The sequence below is a fragment of the Mesoplodon bidens genome, assembly GCF_964165515.1.
Source record: "Mesoplodon bidens genome assembly, chromosome: 9".
NCBI lineage: Eukaryota > Metazoa > Chordata > Mammalia > Artiodactyla > Ziphiidae > Mesoplodon > Mesoplodon bidens.
This window is the reverse complement of record NC_138166.1, coordinates 59,401,299-59,418,931: the sequence shown is the minus strand read 5'-3', so window position 1 is coordinate 59,418,931 and position 17,633 is coordinate 59,401,299. Positions and strand designations below refer to the sequence as shown.

Below are 17,633 nucleotides of genomic sequence, written 5' to 3'. Positions count from 1 at the left end.
AAAAAATGATTTTCTCATCTCTTCCTTTTGAAAAAAAAAACAGAGAGAGAGAGAGATGCTCGTAATCCAAATCACCTAGTGCCATCTCTTGTAAATGCTTGAATTCTGGAATGAGTTTTTAAGATCATCTATGATTGAACTAAAGTTATGCTGTTTACCTAGTTGTCATGAAAAAAAACTGAGAGCTGGAAATACTTGAGTTAGCACAAATTATTCCCCAATAAAGACCCATCTTTTGCCAAATTGTGTCCAACCTCTTAGTGTTATTGTTCTTTTTATTATTTTTTCGTTATGGAAGCATCCCAACGTACCCCCAAAACTTAGAAAATAGCCAAGTTAAAACAAATCGCCCATATTTTGACTACCTTAACTGCTAGTATTTTGATGTATTCTTTTCCCAAGTTTGAAGCATCCTTTTAAAATATAGTAATTATAGAGCATGCACAGTGGGATCATAGTTTTTCATTGATTTTTTTAAGAAGTATTTTTCCATGTCTTCGCATCACCATCAGTTTCAACAAACTAACCAGTCAGACCTCTAAGTAGTAAAAGAAAAGAAAATTCTCTAAAAGGAGTGCCTCTGCTTTTTAACTGAGGCCTCACAGCTGACCAGAAAGGAAAGTGAGGACACTGGTTGTTCAGGGGTGCTGCCTGGTGTGTCCCTGGAAACCTACTCCAACCAGCGCTTTCCCTGCCGCTTGTTTTGTTAGAGTCACTCCTGACAAGGGAAGCATAGCTGAAAGCTGCATTCATTTCTGTCTCCACCTCTCTGTCTTTACACCCTGTTGCTTAAAATACCAGCAAGCCTCAGGGGAAGGTTTGCCCCAGACTGTCCCAGTTTTAGCCTGCAAGCCCTGCATCCTGGGAAACTCCTCCGTCCAGGGCAAACCGGGACAGATCACCCCACCAGGAAGAAGGGGGCGAATGTGTGCAGATCCTTCGTAAGTGGCCAACCCACTGCGGTTTAAGCCTTGTCCTGGAACTTCTCTGTCTCTCAGGATGTGGGTGGCCAACACGTGCCCTCCGGCTTCAGGACCACCCAGCCCTGTGCTACACCCACCTGGGTTCTCAGCTCACTGTCACCGGATCCTGGGATATCTCACCCACTCACCCAGCCCTGGAGGCACCCAACTGGGATATTCCTGTGGGGGCTGAAGAGAGTAAATGTGACATTTAGATAAAAATAGAAGCTCTGGAATTCTTATATTTAAGGCAGCCTTAAATGCCAGCTCTGAAATCACTTCGCTTGATCATTAACCTGATTTCTTTTTTTGTTGCATTTGGCTTATGTGCCCTTTAGTAGTTAAAATTGTTTTCCTTGCTTTGCAAAGGAAGGATTTCCATTTGCCCCGAAAAGTAGGCTTTTTGCACATCACATGCACAAAATTATGCAGTCCAGCCCTTCACTGCCTCATTCTGGAGTGTTAGTATTCTTGTTTATGATGTCTTGAAAAACAAGGGAAATGGCTCAGGGATGGGCTTCGTTTCAATTCATTTCAACAAACGTGTACCCTAACGCTGTACATATCAGCCTGTTTTTGCTGTAATCTGTGGATTTTGCTATTATCCCTCAAAGATGAAAATTCAAATCAGTTTCAGAATATCCTGATGATACTAAGGTAACAATATCTTGATGACACTCAGAAAGGATGCAAGCTTCATAGGGTAGCCACGAAGAAGAAAGGTGGCTACCTACACTTGTGTGTGTGCTAGTTAATCAGCATCTTTTCACTGAATTCTAGAAGAATTACTTTATAGATGATCATCTTCGTTAATCAGCTATAATCAAGCCTTCCTAGAATGGTGAAGTATTTAAGCCTTGTTTCCTGGTACAGATCATGTGTAATTGTTTCCATACTGTTGGCAAAACAGCTGTAGGAGTTTTGCATGGGCCATAAGTATTCAAGGTCTTTGAGGCAATTTCTTTGTATAAACAATGCAAATTTTTATTGCTATAGTTGAGTTTTTTAAAGAGGCTTTAAATCCATCAGGATTTTCTGTAAGGGGGGGTTCTTCATAGGAGAGTGGATGTGGTGATGATGACTGAGTAACATGAAAGACCCTGTGTTCCTATAGGTGAGGCCCAGGGCTCTTTCATCTTAGGCTGAATCCTGGCCCACTGCTGCTTGAGGATTTGGAGTGTGTAAAAGTCCTGGGCTTTTTAATTATGTATAAGCCTTTTAAGAAGCCTGTACCAGGAGGGCAGAGATGGAAACATGCAGTGAAACATTTTATATCCAGTTTGAGCATTCAACCGAAGGTCTTCACTTGAGTCAAACCAGAGCTTCCAAATAGATCAAAGGTAGCATGGAGTTGAAGAAAATCTCTTTGTTGGTGCTGGAGTGACAATACCTTATGAGAATCAACAAGTGTAAAAAATAGCCTAAGGAGAGTAGAAAACAAAGGGGAAAATTACTCAGATTTCCACCACCAAAATTAATCAACTCTATTCCTTTCTTTTAAAGTTTCATTCCATATATGTAAATAAGTATGTCCATTTTATATATCATAATTGGGATATACATTTGGCATTCAGCTTTCATACTTAACATTATGTGATAAGCATTTTCCACATTGCTTCATGGTTTAGTCCAACCGTTTATTTATTTATTTTACCAGGAAAAAAAATTTTTTTATTTACAGAGAATAAATGAACCACAACTATTTTGTGAGAAAGCTGATGATGAACAATTTTTTTAAAAATCAGAATTCTTCTTCTGGCATTATCATCCACTGAGTTTGTACTTACACTATAAACAGATATAAGATGGACATAGTATATGAGGCAATAATTTTCAGACTTTATCCACAGACAGTAAAGAGCACAGATCCAAAGAGCAGGGAAATAAAGGCAGTGAGCCCCATAATGTGCACTTCTGGAATGAGAAATGGGATGAGGAACACAAGCTTAAGATAGCCATCTCCCTGAGTTCAGGAGAAAGAGGCTGGACTTAAGGAGAATGAGGTGACAACTTGGTAGTCCAACAGTTTAAATGGCTTTGCAGTATCCCATAGTATTTCTGTACCATGGTTATTTAACCACTCACTAATATGGAACTTTCAGACTGTGTTCAAATTTGTCATTATAAAGTTTCAGTGAATATTGTTAATTTTTTTTTCCTTTGGGCTTATTTTCACAGAGCTTATTCCACAAACTGGGATTACTGGGACAAAGTCTCAACATTATAAAGTCTTTGCATTAAAAAGTGATGGTTGCTTTCCTGAAGAGTAATGCCATTCACACTGTCCCCAGTAGCGTCACAACTTCAGCAGCATTGGGTATTATCTGAATATCTTGAAAGCTGTTTGGGAAGAAAAGACCAGAGTTGCCTCAGAGTTTCTCCTACAGTACCCATCAACTTGGCTAAAAAAAAATGTATCTTAGGCATTTTGAAGGACATTCCTCATTTTTGACAAGTGGCTATCCTATTTAAGAAAGAAGGTCTTTGGAAGTGGCATAGCAGACATGGTTGCCTCCAACAAATAACAAATTTGAGGCACCTGCATCTATCTGTCTGCCTCAAAAAATTATAGTTGTCACTGAAATGTACGAGGGGAAAGCAGCATGGATTAGCAGCAGCCACGAGGGGATGCCCAGCTTGCCAGCTGCTACGGGGCCTGAAAAGTGAAGATAATCAAATGCAGGCTTCATGACAATCCTAGTGTGTACCATTCCTTAGTTCCACTGAACTGTAACCACAGTCTTCTTCCTTAACGTAGCCATACATCCAAGTAAAACCTATATTGCTGAGTAATACAGCACAAATGCTTTTGCAACAAGAGAGATGTATGCAGATTCCTATGAAGAATCAAACTTTTGGAAGAATGCAGTGGTTGAGACAAGGCTTGAGTTTATTTCAGGTTGTTGGTATATGTAGCCAACTGGAAGAAAGTGACCCTACTGAGTTCCTGGGTTGGCGTCTCTGAGCAGCGCCCCAGAGCAGCTAACATTCCCCTTTCTCTCTTGTGTGCACTATCTGTACCTAGATACATTGACTGGCTTCCCCTGCTGAATCCTGCATTTGCCCACGGCTCAATTTCATTTCAGGTTCTAATCTACAGTGGCCAACTGGACATCATCGTGGCAACTCCCTGACAGAGCGCTCCTTGATGGCCATGAACTGGAAAGGATCCCAGGATTATAAGAAGACAGAAAGAAAAGTTTGGAAGGTCCTTAAATCTGATCCTGAAGTGGCTGGTTATGTACAGCAAGTGGATAGCTTCTATCAGGTATGAAAATGCTTCCCATCATGCAGGTTGTAAGAATGGGGTGATGAGATTGAAATGAAAGCCTGAATACCCATAAGACGTGGTCAGCTTTAAGCAAAGTCATACAATAACCAAAAGGTGTCTTCTGTTGTCCTCCTTTCCACTGGGAAGGGTGGTCTGAGTTCATATTAAAATACAAATACTCAATGTTTAAGACAAAAGTTGTCAGACAATAGTGTAGGTATTATTTAAGAGATAAGGTGACAATTAAAAAGATTAAAAAAAAGATAATACTCAACCCCAAAAGGTGAATCATTAATGAGAGAATTAGTCTATTTGGGGAACAAAAGAGAGCGTGAACAAATTACATGAGGAAGGTTCAATGTAATCTCCTCTGGCAAACCTATGATCACATTCACGTATTACACATGGAGCCCCAGGACAAAATCTATCTGATGCCTTAGTGTGACCTCTCCTTTAGGGGTCAGTTGTTACTCTGGCCAAGCCTGTCCACTGCTCCTCCAGTTTGCAGGTCTCAGCTCCTCGAAGATGAATAGGTCTTCCTTAATGTTTACACGATGATTACACTGTTTACCTCCAGAAAGTGTCTGGAGAAATTAAGAAAGCCCCTTAGTTTTGCTTAGTCTCAAGAGGAAAAATTTATTCTTCTAGACTTGATTTTATTCCCCAATTTTTTATGTGAGGTAACGCTGGGACCTCAATTCTGTACCTCCAAGTATTTGGAAGAATAGCTTTCTAATACTTGAGTTTTCCTTTAGTCAAATCCATGCTCCAAACAGAAATTAATCATAGGAGTACTACTTTAAAAGTACTTTGCTTTAGGATTGTAAATGAGAGATCACAAAGTATTTTATCAGGGGTCACTGGGTTATCATCTGAATTACTCATTTATGTTTAAAAAAACGATAGATCCAGCAGAAATTACGGGTATTCTAATGTGAAAAGGTAGCCTTCCTACCCTACCCTGGTCATTCTAACCATTAAATAACATGAAATTTAACAGAAATTTAAATATTACACAAAATGTTAACTACCTTGGACAACGGAAACAGCTGAGAGACATATTTCTGGGCTCAAGTGAAGGTAAACTTTGAAAAGATACAACATTACAGTTTCTAAATCGAGATAAATTATACCAAAGAATTAACTACTGGTGGAATGGCAAACTAAATGTCTCAGAGCAGGAACAATTCTGGCAGTATATATATGAAGTCTGAAAATGGGACAGGGAAGGACAGAAAGAAGTGACTTTACATGCAGAGAGATCTCAAGAGAGGATGGGAAGTGCCTTGTCAGCCCCATCTGCTTCTGTAAACTTGAGCGATCTTGAATCTGGTATTGAGTTGGGGACCACAATAAATAGTTAACTCTGAAGACAGATTCCAAAATATTGAAATTCCTGGACAAGTGGAGGCTCTTCAGTTGCAGAAAATAATCTGGACTTAATTTTGTTGTTTATTTGTCTCTTTTTAAGTAACACAAGTTATATAGCAATTCAAATATTTTTTAAAAAGAGAAAAAAAAATTCAACAATTTCAACATCTGAAATTGCATTTTAATTGATTCATATGTTCACAGGTACAGGTTTTTGCATAATTTTAACAGTGTAATATAAGGTTGATTCTACTTTGTTACTTAAAAAAATCTTACTGGGTTATAACATAATATGGAAAAGTGAACAAGTCACAAATATACAGGTAAATGAATTTTCACAAAGTGAACATACCCCTGTGACTGTTACCTAAATAAAGAAATAGAGGGGGCCTCCCTGGTGGCGCAGCGGTTGAGAGTCCGCCTGCCAATGCAGGGGATACGGGTTCGTGCCCCGGTCTGGGAGGATCCCATATGCCGCAGAGCGGCTGGGCCCGTGAGCCATGGCCGCTGGGCCTGCGCATCCGGAGCCTGTGCTCCGCAACGGGAGAGGCCACAAGAGTGAGAGGCCCGCATACCGCAAAAAGAAAAAAAAAAAGAAGAAATAGAATAGAACCACTGCCCCCCCACCCCATAGTCACTACTCCCCTCCTCCCCAAAGTAACCACTGTCCTGACTTCTAATAGCCTAGATTACTTTTGCAAGTTTTTGAATTTTTATAAATGGACATATTCAGTGTGTACTCTTTCCTGTGTGGTATGTTTGCTCAGCTTTGTGTTCATGAGATTTATTTATTCTCTTTTTGTATGGTAATTTGGTACTTTTTCCTGATATGCTTAGAAATTTTCAGTTGAATGTCAGACATTAAACAGGTAAAATTATGGAGATAGTTTGAGTTTTTGGCTGATGATGTTTACCTTCAAAGAGATTTTGCTTTGCTTCTGTCAGGCAATTAGAATAGAGGCAAGCACCTTTATCAAGTCTGGAATTGAGTGACTTTAAATCTGTACTTTTTGTCTCCCAAAGCTCCATTCAAATTTCCAGTCTCTTAACTACCACTTTATGCTTGGTTTTGTAGCCTCTTGGCCGCTGAATCAACTATTGCTTTAATGCGGACAGGGCCAGAGAATGCCAGACTCAGCTTGTTGCCCTCTCCTTCAGTTTGCAAGTCTGGCCCCTTGTAGTGGGCAGAATAATGGGCCCCCAAAGAGACCTTCCCCCTAATCTCTGGAACCTGTCAATATGTTGTTTCATATGGAAAGAAGGAATTAAGGCTACATATGGAAATAAGGTTGTTAATCATCTGACCTAGAGATGGGGAAATTATTCTGGATTATCCAGATGGGCCAGTATAATCACAAAGGTCCTTATGAGTGAATGAGGGAAGCAGGAGAGTCAGAGTCAGAGAGGGTTTCAGAGATGCTGTGTTGCTGGCTTTGAAGCTAGAGGAAGGACCATGAGCTAATAAGGAATGCAGGCAGCCTCTAGAAACTAGGAATCACAAAGAAACAGATTCTCCCCTAGAGCCTCCAGAAGGAATGGAACCTTGCCAACATCTTAGTTAGCTTAGCCAACATCTTTAGTCCAGTGGGACCATTTCTGACCTCTGACCTCCAGAATTATAAAATAAGAAATTATTGTTGTTTTAAGGCACTTAAATTTGTGGTGGTTTGTTACAGCAACAATAGGAAACTAATATACCTCTTATATCCTGGCTGCCTTGGGTGATCCTCAGGATTTTCAAGTGGGTGTGTTCTGTATTTTGTCCAGCTTTTCCAGTTTTTCTTAGTAGGAGGATTGAGAGCAACAAGTGTTTCTGCCAGTACAGGATGTGGCACTTGCTGTTTTGTTCTTTTAACATTGTATCATACATATTTTCAAAGTTACAGTATAGATTCTTAACTTATTTTTAAGTAATACTCCATTGAATTGATAAAATTAATTTTCTTAATTACCCTCTTGTTGGCCACATAAGGTTGTTTCCTTTTGTTGCTGTTATTATTATTATTAATTATAAGCTAATTTTCCAACGAATATCATGCGTGTCAGTAGTCCTACTGATCTACATAAACTATGTAAATAAATCAGGCAAAAGATAGATTATGATTTTTTGTGTGCAAAATAAATGAAAGAGAAGAGGCAAATAAAAGATCAGAGTTATAAGGGATGGACTCATCTATCTATATTTAAGTTCAATAATGATAAAGATAGCTTTCGTTTGTTGAACACTAAATATGTGCCAGCTGTTGTGATAGGTACTTCATGGATATTATCAGAATAACCTCTGAAAATTATATAATATAATTTCCATTTTACTTACATATGAGGAAACAGACTCCGAGAAGGTAAACAGTTAATCCAGAATCATCCAATGACAGCACTGGGATTCAAACTTAATTCAGTTTGTTCCCAGAGCCTGTGTGCCTATGTCTGTCAGATTGCCTCTGATATTTAATTGCCAGTAAGGTGGAGAATGTTAACTAAATAGAAGAGAAGAGAAACACTCAGGAACAAAACTTGTTTATTTAATCTTTTCACATGTTTGAAAGACATTTGTTAGGCGTTCCTTCGGGCAGTATAAAAAAAAGATATTTGTAAATTCTCATGAGGTTCTAAACTTACCTCCCGTGATTAGAATACAGTAATACTTTGCCTGTGGCTAGAAATGAAGAAATATTAGTTTAATGATGAAATGCCCACAATCTTTTATTTCTGATTGCATCCTCCCATTCACTGACTGGATGGTCTGGCTGCTATAAGATCAGCAGACTGAATATGATAATAAAGTCTACTCTATCAGGGTGATTTTACTCAAAGGAGGGAAGAAATAAAGGCAGAAAATAAGCAAATATAGACATTCACAAATCAGATAATGCCAGAAAATAAAACTGGATGATGTGAACGAGCTGGTACAGGGACTCCTTTGGATGGTGGATCCCAGAAGCCTCACTGAAGAGGTGAGACAGTCGGACATGAAGCAGCCTCCATGTGCAGATGTGGGCCAGCGTTGCCATGCAGAGAATGTCTAAATGTGCCAAGGGGCAGAAATAAGCTGGCTGTGCCTGAGGAAAGGAAGGAGGGCCAGTGGGTCTGAGGGAGGAATAGGGAAAGAGGGGAAGCAAAGATGGAGGATTGGCTGTGGCCATATCATACGGGGCCTGGTGGATCAGGGTAGAGTTTGTACTCAGAAAGTTAATCTCATCCCATAGACAGAGCTCTAAACTTCTTGCTCTGGTTTGAGATCCCTTCCAGTACAAATTCTGAGTATATTCATGCTATCCACTTTGGTATCATGACCCTCTACACCCACACTCTTAATTGAGTTCTTTTCTCCCACAAGGAAAAATTTGCTTGTAGACATCTTTCTGTTGGGGAGATTTTTTTTTACGTCAACTACTGACTAGTTTAGGAATGATCATTGTTACTGAATAAAACTGTATACAGTATTAGGTTATATGGATATGTGTGTTTGTGTATGTGTGTTGTACATGCGTATACCTATAACATATGTAGAGACTGTGTAACAGAGTGGTTAGAGACCACTATAGAGTGGCCTCTAATACTATAATAGACTATTATAGTGGTCTCAGTACTATAATAGAGTATTATAGTGGTCTCAATACTGTAATAGAGTGTTACAGTGGCCTCTAATACTATAATAGAGTGTTACAGTGGCCTCTAATACTATAATAGAGTGTTCTAGTGGCCTCCAATACTATAATAGAGTGCTCAGTGGCCTCAATACTATAATAGAGTGTTCCAGTGGCCTCCAATAGTATGGTACAGTGTTACAGGGGCCTCCAACATTATACTACAGTGTTCCAGTGGCCTCCAATACTATAACAGAGTGTTCCAGTGGCCTCCAATACTATAATAGAGTGTTCCAGTGTCCTCAGTACTGTAATAGAGTATTTGAGTCAGGAAGACCATGGTTTGCCTCCTTAATCTTCTACTTAATAGCTATGTGACCTTGGGCAAGTTTTTCACCTCTCTATACCATGACTTCATCTCCTATAAAATAGGGGTAGTAATAATATCTACCTGTTATGGACTGAATTGTGTCTCCCTAACTTAGGATGTTGAAGACCTAACTTAGGATGTGTCTGTATTTGGAGATATGGCCTCTAAGGAGGTAATTAAGGTTAAATGAGGTCATAAGGGTAGGGCCCTGATTCTGTGGGATTAAGGAGAGAACGCTTGCCCTCTCTCTGTCTCGGCCATGTGAGGACACAGCAAGAAGGCAGCCATCTGCAAGCCAGGAAGAGAGCTCTCATCAGAAACCCAGTCAGCTAGCACCTTGATCTTGGACTTCCCAGATGCCAAAACTGTGAGAAATTTCTGTTCTTTAAGCCACTCAGTCTATAGTATCCTCATAGGATTATTGAGGGGATTCTATAAGCTAATTAGCTTAGAGCAGTCCCTGACTCATAGGAAACATTTGCTTATTATTATTGTTACCGTGGATCACTTATAAGAATATACAGGAAAAAAAGGAAAATTATAAATGGTAAAAGTCAAGATCAGGGAAAATGTTTGATTTTCCCTTAGAGGAAAGTTGGAATATTAGTATTCAGGACATTAAGGGCAAACAAGCATGCCGAGCTGCCAGGGAGCGATGGCCACGTCCTTAACCCCCTGTCCGCTGCACTGCTTTATGATGAGAATCCCACCAGGCACATTCAGCATGTCCTCCAGATCCTTTGGCGGCTGCCTCAGCCACCTGTTATTCTATGTCCCCTGGACCTTCCTTGTGAAACGCTCCAGTGCCTGGCATCACAGGTGTCCTGCTCGGTGCTGTGCACGGAATGCCCAGCTTGGGAGGTGAGACTGGGGCTGCAGGGCAGCCTGGGCCGTAGAGGTGGGAGAAGGGATTGACCACCGCTCAGAAACTTGTGACAACTATCACACTGAGCCTGCTGACTCTTCTGGTGAATGCAAAACACATTGAGAGATGAAATGGCACTCCTGTGGCTGCCAAAAACCGGCTAACAAAAGAAGCGAGGCCCACATATGTTTGTGATAGAAGAGTCTTACCACACAGCGGCGAGGGATCTGCATTTTATGTAGGTGATTTTACAGTGCTGGCAGTGCTCCTTCCCCTAATGCCTCAGCATAGGATTGGGGGTGGTGTGTGGAGATTGGGGGGAGGGGCAGGGATGAAGGAGGGAAAAGAGCTCTGGTGTTCACAAAGGCATTCTCTGTGGATTAAGGATACTGTTCAGATGTCAGGCATCTGATAATGAAAGAAACGGGCCTCAACTGTGGACTTGGCTTTTTAACATTTGACACACAAAACAGAAGCATGTGTATGTGTCTGCCAAAAAAGAAAACTCACTCTCTGCCAAACTCCACAGCTCTTAATTTAAAAATCGAAACCAAAGTAGACTTGTCTCCGGATGGTTCCCTAAAATGTCCACTTAAAGGAATGACAGCTCTCCCAGGGGAGTGTCAAGGTACAGAGATGGGGAGCAGTTTCTCCATCAAGGGAGGCCCAGGAAAACCAACCAGCTCCATCAAGCCTTCGGAGATCAGATGAAGAATGAGTGCTATTTGTTGCCCTTGTTGGTCTGGCCTCCACAATCTGTGTCATTCTAAGACTTGGACCTCCCTTGTTATATCATCTGGGAAGTCATAGGCTTTTCTGAGCCTCAGTTTGTTCATCTGTAAAATACAAGGTTTGAACTGAGTTATAGCTAAGATATCTTCAAAGAAAGATCTGAAATATATTTTTTATTAATGTCTGGAGGGGCTCAGTTTGCAAGCAATATAGAATAGATAGTTGCCTTCAGAGTGTGATGTGTGTGTTTGTATGACTCAATAGTGTTGCAGTATAGATCAAAGGTCTAATCCTCTCTCTCCCACTAGCTGATGACAACCCATGTCCATCACTGTCAAGGCCACCCTGCTGCTCCTTTTGGGGTCTTTCTCTGCCTTTCTCCAAATGTCACAGTTGCTGTTCATGATCTGTTTTGATGTTGCCACTGCTTTTGAAATGCAGGACATTTTGTTCTTACATCACTGAATTGTCACGTCAACTCCAAAGACTTTTTTGATGCCACATTTAATATAAAATTTAATCAGAGTATAAAATTTTAATCAGAATATAAAATTTTAATCAGAATAATAACACTGATGAATTTCTTTAAAAACATCTTTCTAGAAAAAAACTTCATGAAGCTAAATTTTCTGAAAACATTTTTTCTATCTTTATTTCAATGAAAATATTCTTACAGAGATTAATTATTTTCCGTGTAAACATTAAAAGGAAGACTTGAGTCCCTGGTCAATTTTCATTCCTATGCAATCATACTGGGTGTAGCTTCTTCTACCATGAGTTTTGCATTGTTTCCAACAACTCTCTTTTCCTGATTGCAATTTGAGTCATCATTAATTTTATTTTATGTTTTCATTATCAATATCAGCTTAGGTTATTCAATAATTACAGGATGGATTATCTCCATACTCTAGGTAGCATTTTCCAGTTGAAACAAACTTTAGATCTCATTCTCCAGGTGGGGAATCTGAAGCCCAGAGGTTAAGTGACTGTTCCAAAGTCTCCTACCCATTTCATGTCTGAGCTGAGATTAGATTCTAGGCCCCCTGGCTTCCAGCCCAGAGGTTTTCTACTTCACAAGGGCACCTACCTCTGGAATGATGGATTGGCAGTAGTAAACTAGTACCGTTAAAATTGGAGCCTGCATACATATCTGCCGTAATTAAAGCAGGCCTGAGAAATAATATATTTTACTTCAGTGTTAGCTGTTCAGTTACATGCATGTGCCCTTCTGTAGACAGACAGAGTATCGGGATTTTTAAAAAGGTGCTAGAGGGCTTCCCTGGTGGCGCAGTGGTTGAGAGTCCGTCTGCCGATGCAGGGGACACGGGTTCGTGCCCCGGTCCGGGAAGATCCCACGTGCCGCAAAGCGGCTGGGCCCGTGAGCCATGGCCGCTGAGCCTGCGCGTCCGGAGCCTGTGCTCCGCAACGGGAGAGGCCGCAACAGTGAGAGGCCCGCGTACCGCAAAAAAAAAAAATAAAAATAAAAAAATAAAAAGGTGCTAGAGCTCAGTAGGTGGTGAGGCAAGGTTCATCCAGTGTTAAGAAAGGTTATAGCTTTACCTGGGAATTTCTGATGTTAGTAAAAGAACAGATGCTGAAATTGGCTAAAATGAACAGAGGAAACATGGTGGGCAGAGCCTCAGAATGAGAGTGTACAGGGCAGGGTACAGGCAGAGCACACAGTCTGGTTTCTAATCTGGAGCGTAAAGGGTGAAAGCTGGGAGAGGAACCTGGAAAGAGATCATGGGACCTTGATGATAGGCAAAGGGGTGAGTATTCCATTGTTTAAGTAGTAGGGGGCCACTGAAGGGTTTTTTTTTCTAATTTTTTTTATTGTGATAAAATATACATAACAAAATTTGCCATCTTAACCATTTTAAAGTATACAGTTGAGTGGTATTAATGCATTCATAATGTTGGACACCATCCATCTCCACAGTTCTTTTCCTCTTGTAAAGCTGAAACTCTGTAACTAAACACCAGCTCCCCATTACCCCTTCCCTAGAGCCTGGCAACCACCATTCTACCCGGTTTCTATGAATCTGACTTCTCTAAGTATCTCATATAGTGGAAGCATTCAGTGTTTGTCGCCATGGAAGATGTTTAAGCACATTTTCAAAGCTTTGGAAAGTTTAAAATGGCAGCAATAGGATGAATTCAGGGTAGAAAGAGGTCAGAGAAGGAGGATCCCCAGGAAATAGGGAGCCATGTTAGGAGCTGTATTGGAAGAAGGTTCTCCATCTACTTCCTGAGACCACCTTCTTGATACTTGATTCTGAGGTCCTGAAATAGAGGAGACAAGCTTTGTAATGTCTAAGCTGTGAGGACTGATCCCTGTTTGAGACATGGTGTTTCCTGTGTAGTTAAACCAGCTTGAAAGCTAAGTATCCACAGGGAGCACCTGGCATGCTGGTGTCATCCTGGTTCCCTCCTCCGGCAGCCACAGTGAGTCCCCCAGCCCCCAAAAGCACAAGCCCTGAGCCATGACTCATACTCTGACCTTGACCCAGGTTTGGCTTATGGAGTCCTCAGGACTGTGGTCTGCCACACTCTTCTCAGGGGCTTCTCCCTGAGTTTCCAACAGGAATCAGACCTTCTGTTGGGGGTTACATACAGAGAAACCAAGGGAAGGAGCCCACCACCCTCAAAGCTTGACTGTTTTGGAGAGTCGTGACCAATGGGAGGCGGTCTGGGGTAATGAGAGGAAGGTGGACTGTGGAGTTAGACCAACCTATGTGAATTTCAGTTTTGCCACTTACCGGCTGTGTGCTGGTCACTGGTGCATGGGGGTGTCAGGAAGGCCAAAGGAGACGCTAAGGATGGCTACCAATCCTTCAGCATTTGCAAGCCCTCAGGCCAGTGGTCTGCCACACACTTTCTTATCCACAATTTTATGGAATACTCATAGCTCCCCTGTAAATTATGTGATTGTATTTACTAATTTATAAATGTAGAAACAGAAGTTTCACCTGGAAAACTTGATTAAGGCTTCAAATAGTAATAGTATCTGAGATTTGACAGCCCACATCTTGCTCTTTCCCTGGCACCGCTGTGCTTTAAGTACCTGTGGGGGCCATGGAGTGGGAAGGATGGAATATTCTGGTTGGCCACAGGACCAAGGCTACAAGTCTGCCCTTGGTGGTGGTGGTGACAGAGGTGGGTAGAGTGTGGGTGGTGGCCAGTGTGTTTGGCAGTGCATCCAGTCCACATAGAAGATGCTGTTTTCGGGCTTCCCTGGTGGTGCAGTGGATGAGAGTCCGCCTGCTGATGCAGGGGACACGGGTTCGTGCCCCGGTCCAGGAAGATCCCACATGCCGTGGAACAGCTGGGCCCGTGAGCCATGGCCGCTGAGCCTGTGCGTCCAGAGCCTGTGCTCCGCAATGGGAGAGGCCACAACAGTGAGAGGCCCACGTACCAAAAAAAAAAAAAAAAAAGAGGCTCTTTTCTAAAGAAAAGCAGAGTCCTTACAAGGAGTAGGAAGATGAGGAAAGCCCGGCGTGCAGACAGAAAACAATTAACAACTACAGCTTCTTAATTGTGCTTTTCTAAAACTAACATCAACCATTTTGTTTCTTTGACTACACACAACTGAAAAATGGAGAAAAGAATAACCACAGTCCTTCAAGTGGAAGGGAAGGTCAGGCTAGGATTTCATCATGTCCACGGATAATCCACAGAGAGAATGACCGAGCTGGCCACCTGCCTCTCTTGAACTTTCTGATAATTCTTTTTTTTTTTTTAATTTAGAATTTTAAACATCTTAGGGAGCATTAGAAAGTATTTCTGAAGAAACCAACAGTTCCAGAAAGGTCTTCAGCAAGTCCTTGGTTGCACTGACAATATCAGAGTAAGCAAAGAGCAATAAATGTAACTATTGCATTCAACTACTTGATAGGGCATGAGAAGTTAAAACAATATTTAATGGAGGAAAGCAACTGTTAAACAGATTTGAGACAGTGATTACCAAATGCAGCTAATTCCTGGGAAGATGTTTTGGCTTTGTTATAGAAATTGTTAAACAGAATCTTCTTCTCTCTCCGAGCTCTTGATTTTTACCAAGAGGGATGGCCTGATTCATGGGTTCTTTGTCTCCATCTTCCAGACCTGGGGAAAGTTCTTCTGTCCACTTTTGGGAATCAGACTGTGGGCAGAAAATCAGACATAGCAATCAAAACATACCCCTGCCCTCAATATAAAACTTGCCATCAAGAGCTTCACGGATTCTCCAGAAGCAGGCATTGAGGCAAAGTTTGGAGTGCACAATGTTTATTAGGGATTAACACCTGAGAAAGGAAGGGGTAGGAAGCAGAATTGGCAGAGGAGAAAACCAAACTATGATAGAGGCCTGACAAACCTTGGCCAACCTGCAAGGGAGCTCCAGAGGGAGTAGTTTCCATCAGAGCATCTTACATCAGACAAAAATGGTCAGGCCTTTATACCCACCCCCCTCACTTAGTCACCAAATGTGGGATGCCCCAGGAAGGGCATCATTTTGGGGAAAGGCTGTGCTCTGCAGCTGAGGCAGACCCCAGAGGAGCTGGAGGCCGTCTGCTGACTGGACTTCCCACAGCTGGGCCGCAAGTCCATCCTTGAAAAGGGATCTGATGAAGCATCTGTCTACCACAAAGACCACCGAGACAATGCAGTTGCAAGCTCTCAGGGTTTGCGGGGGTGGGTGAACGTATAGCAGCAGCAGTTGGTGGATGGCCTAAGGCCACATGGGGTATTGGTCTTCCTTTGTTTGCATAATGTAAGCTTTCACTTGAGCTCTTAGTGTCATTATGTCTTCTATCTGCATTAGAAAGATGGATCCAGCCTTGTTTTTCAGTTCACACCAAGATTTAAGATAGGAACAACAGATCTTTCAGGGAAAAGAATCAAGAATTGTCTGAAAATATTTCCCTTTTTCAGTTATTTATTGCAGAATAAGGAATCGCTCCAAAACTTACTGGCTTACCACAACAATAATTTATTATTTCTCACAATTATGTGGGTGGAATGGGCTCCGTGGAGTGGTTCTTCTGATTGGGATAGGCCGAGGTCACACACGCAGCTGCATTCAGCTGAGAGTTTGGCTAAAGCTGGCTAAGGTAGTCTCCTAGGTAGTCTCCAAGGGAATCTCCTGTCCTCCAGCACTCTCTCCATATGACCTCTAACCATGTAGTGTCCTGGCCTGGACTTCACAGCATAGCAGCAGGTCTCCCAAACTGAGAAGCAAAAGATGCCCATCCTTTTAAGGCCAGGGTTCAAAAGCCCCAGACTGTTATTTCCATTGCATTCTCTTGGTCAAAGCAAGTCACAGAGCAAGGCCATATTCCTCCTGATGGCAAGAACGGCAAAGAATTTGGAACCGTCCTTCTCCACTACATTTTCCTAAGCCATTGTGTCTCAACCCTTGCAAATATAGATTCCCGAGGCTTATTTCCAGATATTCTGACTTTACTGGTCTGGGGTAAGACCTGAGCATCAATATTTAAGCTTCTTAGGGAATTGAATATGCAGCTGGTTTTGGGGAACCCTAAACTGTGATGTCTTTTGTTCCTCTATTGATAAGGAAATGACTTCCATCTTGCAGGAATCCTGTGGGGCTTACGTTTGGATAAACTTCCCTTCTGATGCCTAAAGGGTGCTCTAAACCCTGACTTATTTTACTTACTTACAGGCCAACCAGAAACCTGAGAACATAGATTTACTCTTAACAAACCAGCCATTGATCTGAAGCATCACATTTAGAAAAGTGTCCTCTAGTCAGCAGTATTTACTGGTATGGCTCTGGTTCTCTGAAATCCTCAGCCAAAACCTTAAACTAAATTTTAAACCTCAGTTCCCTGCCATGCATTGTAGGTTTACAAGTGATCTTTGTTCTCTCAAAATACTGATAGACCATTGGTAATTTAGACTCGTAGAAGAACTCTTTTATTTACTCAAAACATTAGCTTCCTTTTCCCAGCAGCATTCTGTCCCGTACTGAAATGATGCGATCCTCATGTGCAAAGTCTTCTGTTACTTTCCAACAAAGATACAACTAGATCAAGCAGGGTCTCCTGTAAACATCATCCAGAAGAGTTCTCAGCAAAGATGTTGCCCACCAGTCACAGTGTGATTCTGGATATTAATTATTGATCAAATACTATTGATATAATAGATTGATACAATTAGTTCCATGCCAAAGCAAAAATAAAAATGCAATGATTTAGAATGAAGCCTTATCAGGAGTAAACTTAGTACTTCCATTAGGTGATCGTTGGTTATTTAATAGATTCCTAACCTGGGGTAAGGGTTTGTGGTTAGGATTCAAAGGGTCAATGAACTTAGAAGGGAAAGAAATTGCAACTTTATTTTCACCAACCTCTAACTGAAACATCATTTCCTTCCATTATGAATGTAAGCAACAAACCACAGCAGTATTAGCAGTGCCTTTGACTTTGTCGCCATAGAAAGCAGAGATATTTTCATACCAAATACAGATGCTGTT

At 41.5% G+C, this 17,633-nt stretch overlaps 1 protein-coding gene across 1 annotated transcript in view; it reads left to right on the top strand.

The window, feature by feature from the left end:
• CPVL (carboxypeptidase vitellogenic like) overlaps positions 1-17,633 on the top strand; it is a gene marked incomplete at both ends in the record, with an annotated part of 113,929 nt that overhangs the window by 83,305 nt on the left and 12,991 nt on the right. The window contains 2 exon segments of the mRNA XM_081243650.1: positions 4,049-4,085; positions 4,088-4,230. Coding sequence (XP_081099776.1) covers positions 4,049-4,085; positions 4,088-4,230 — 180 coding nt within the window.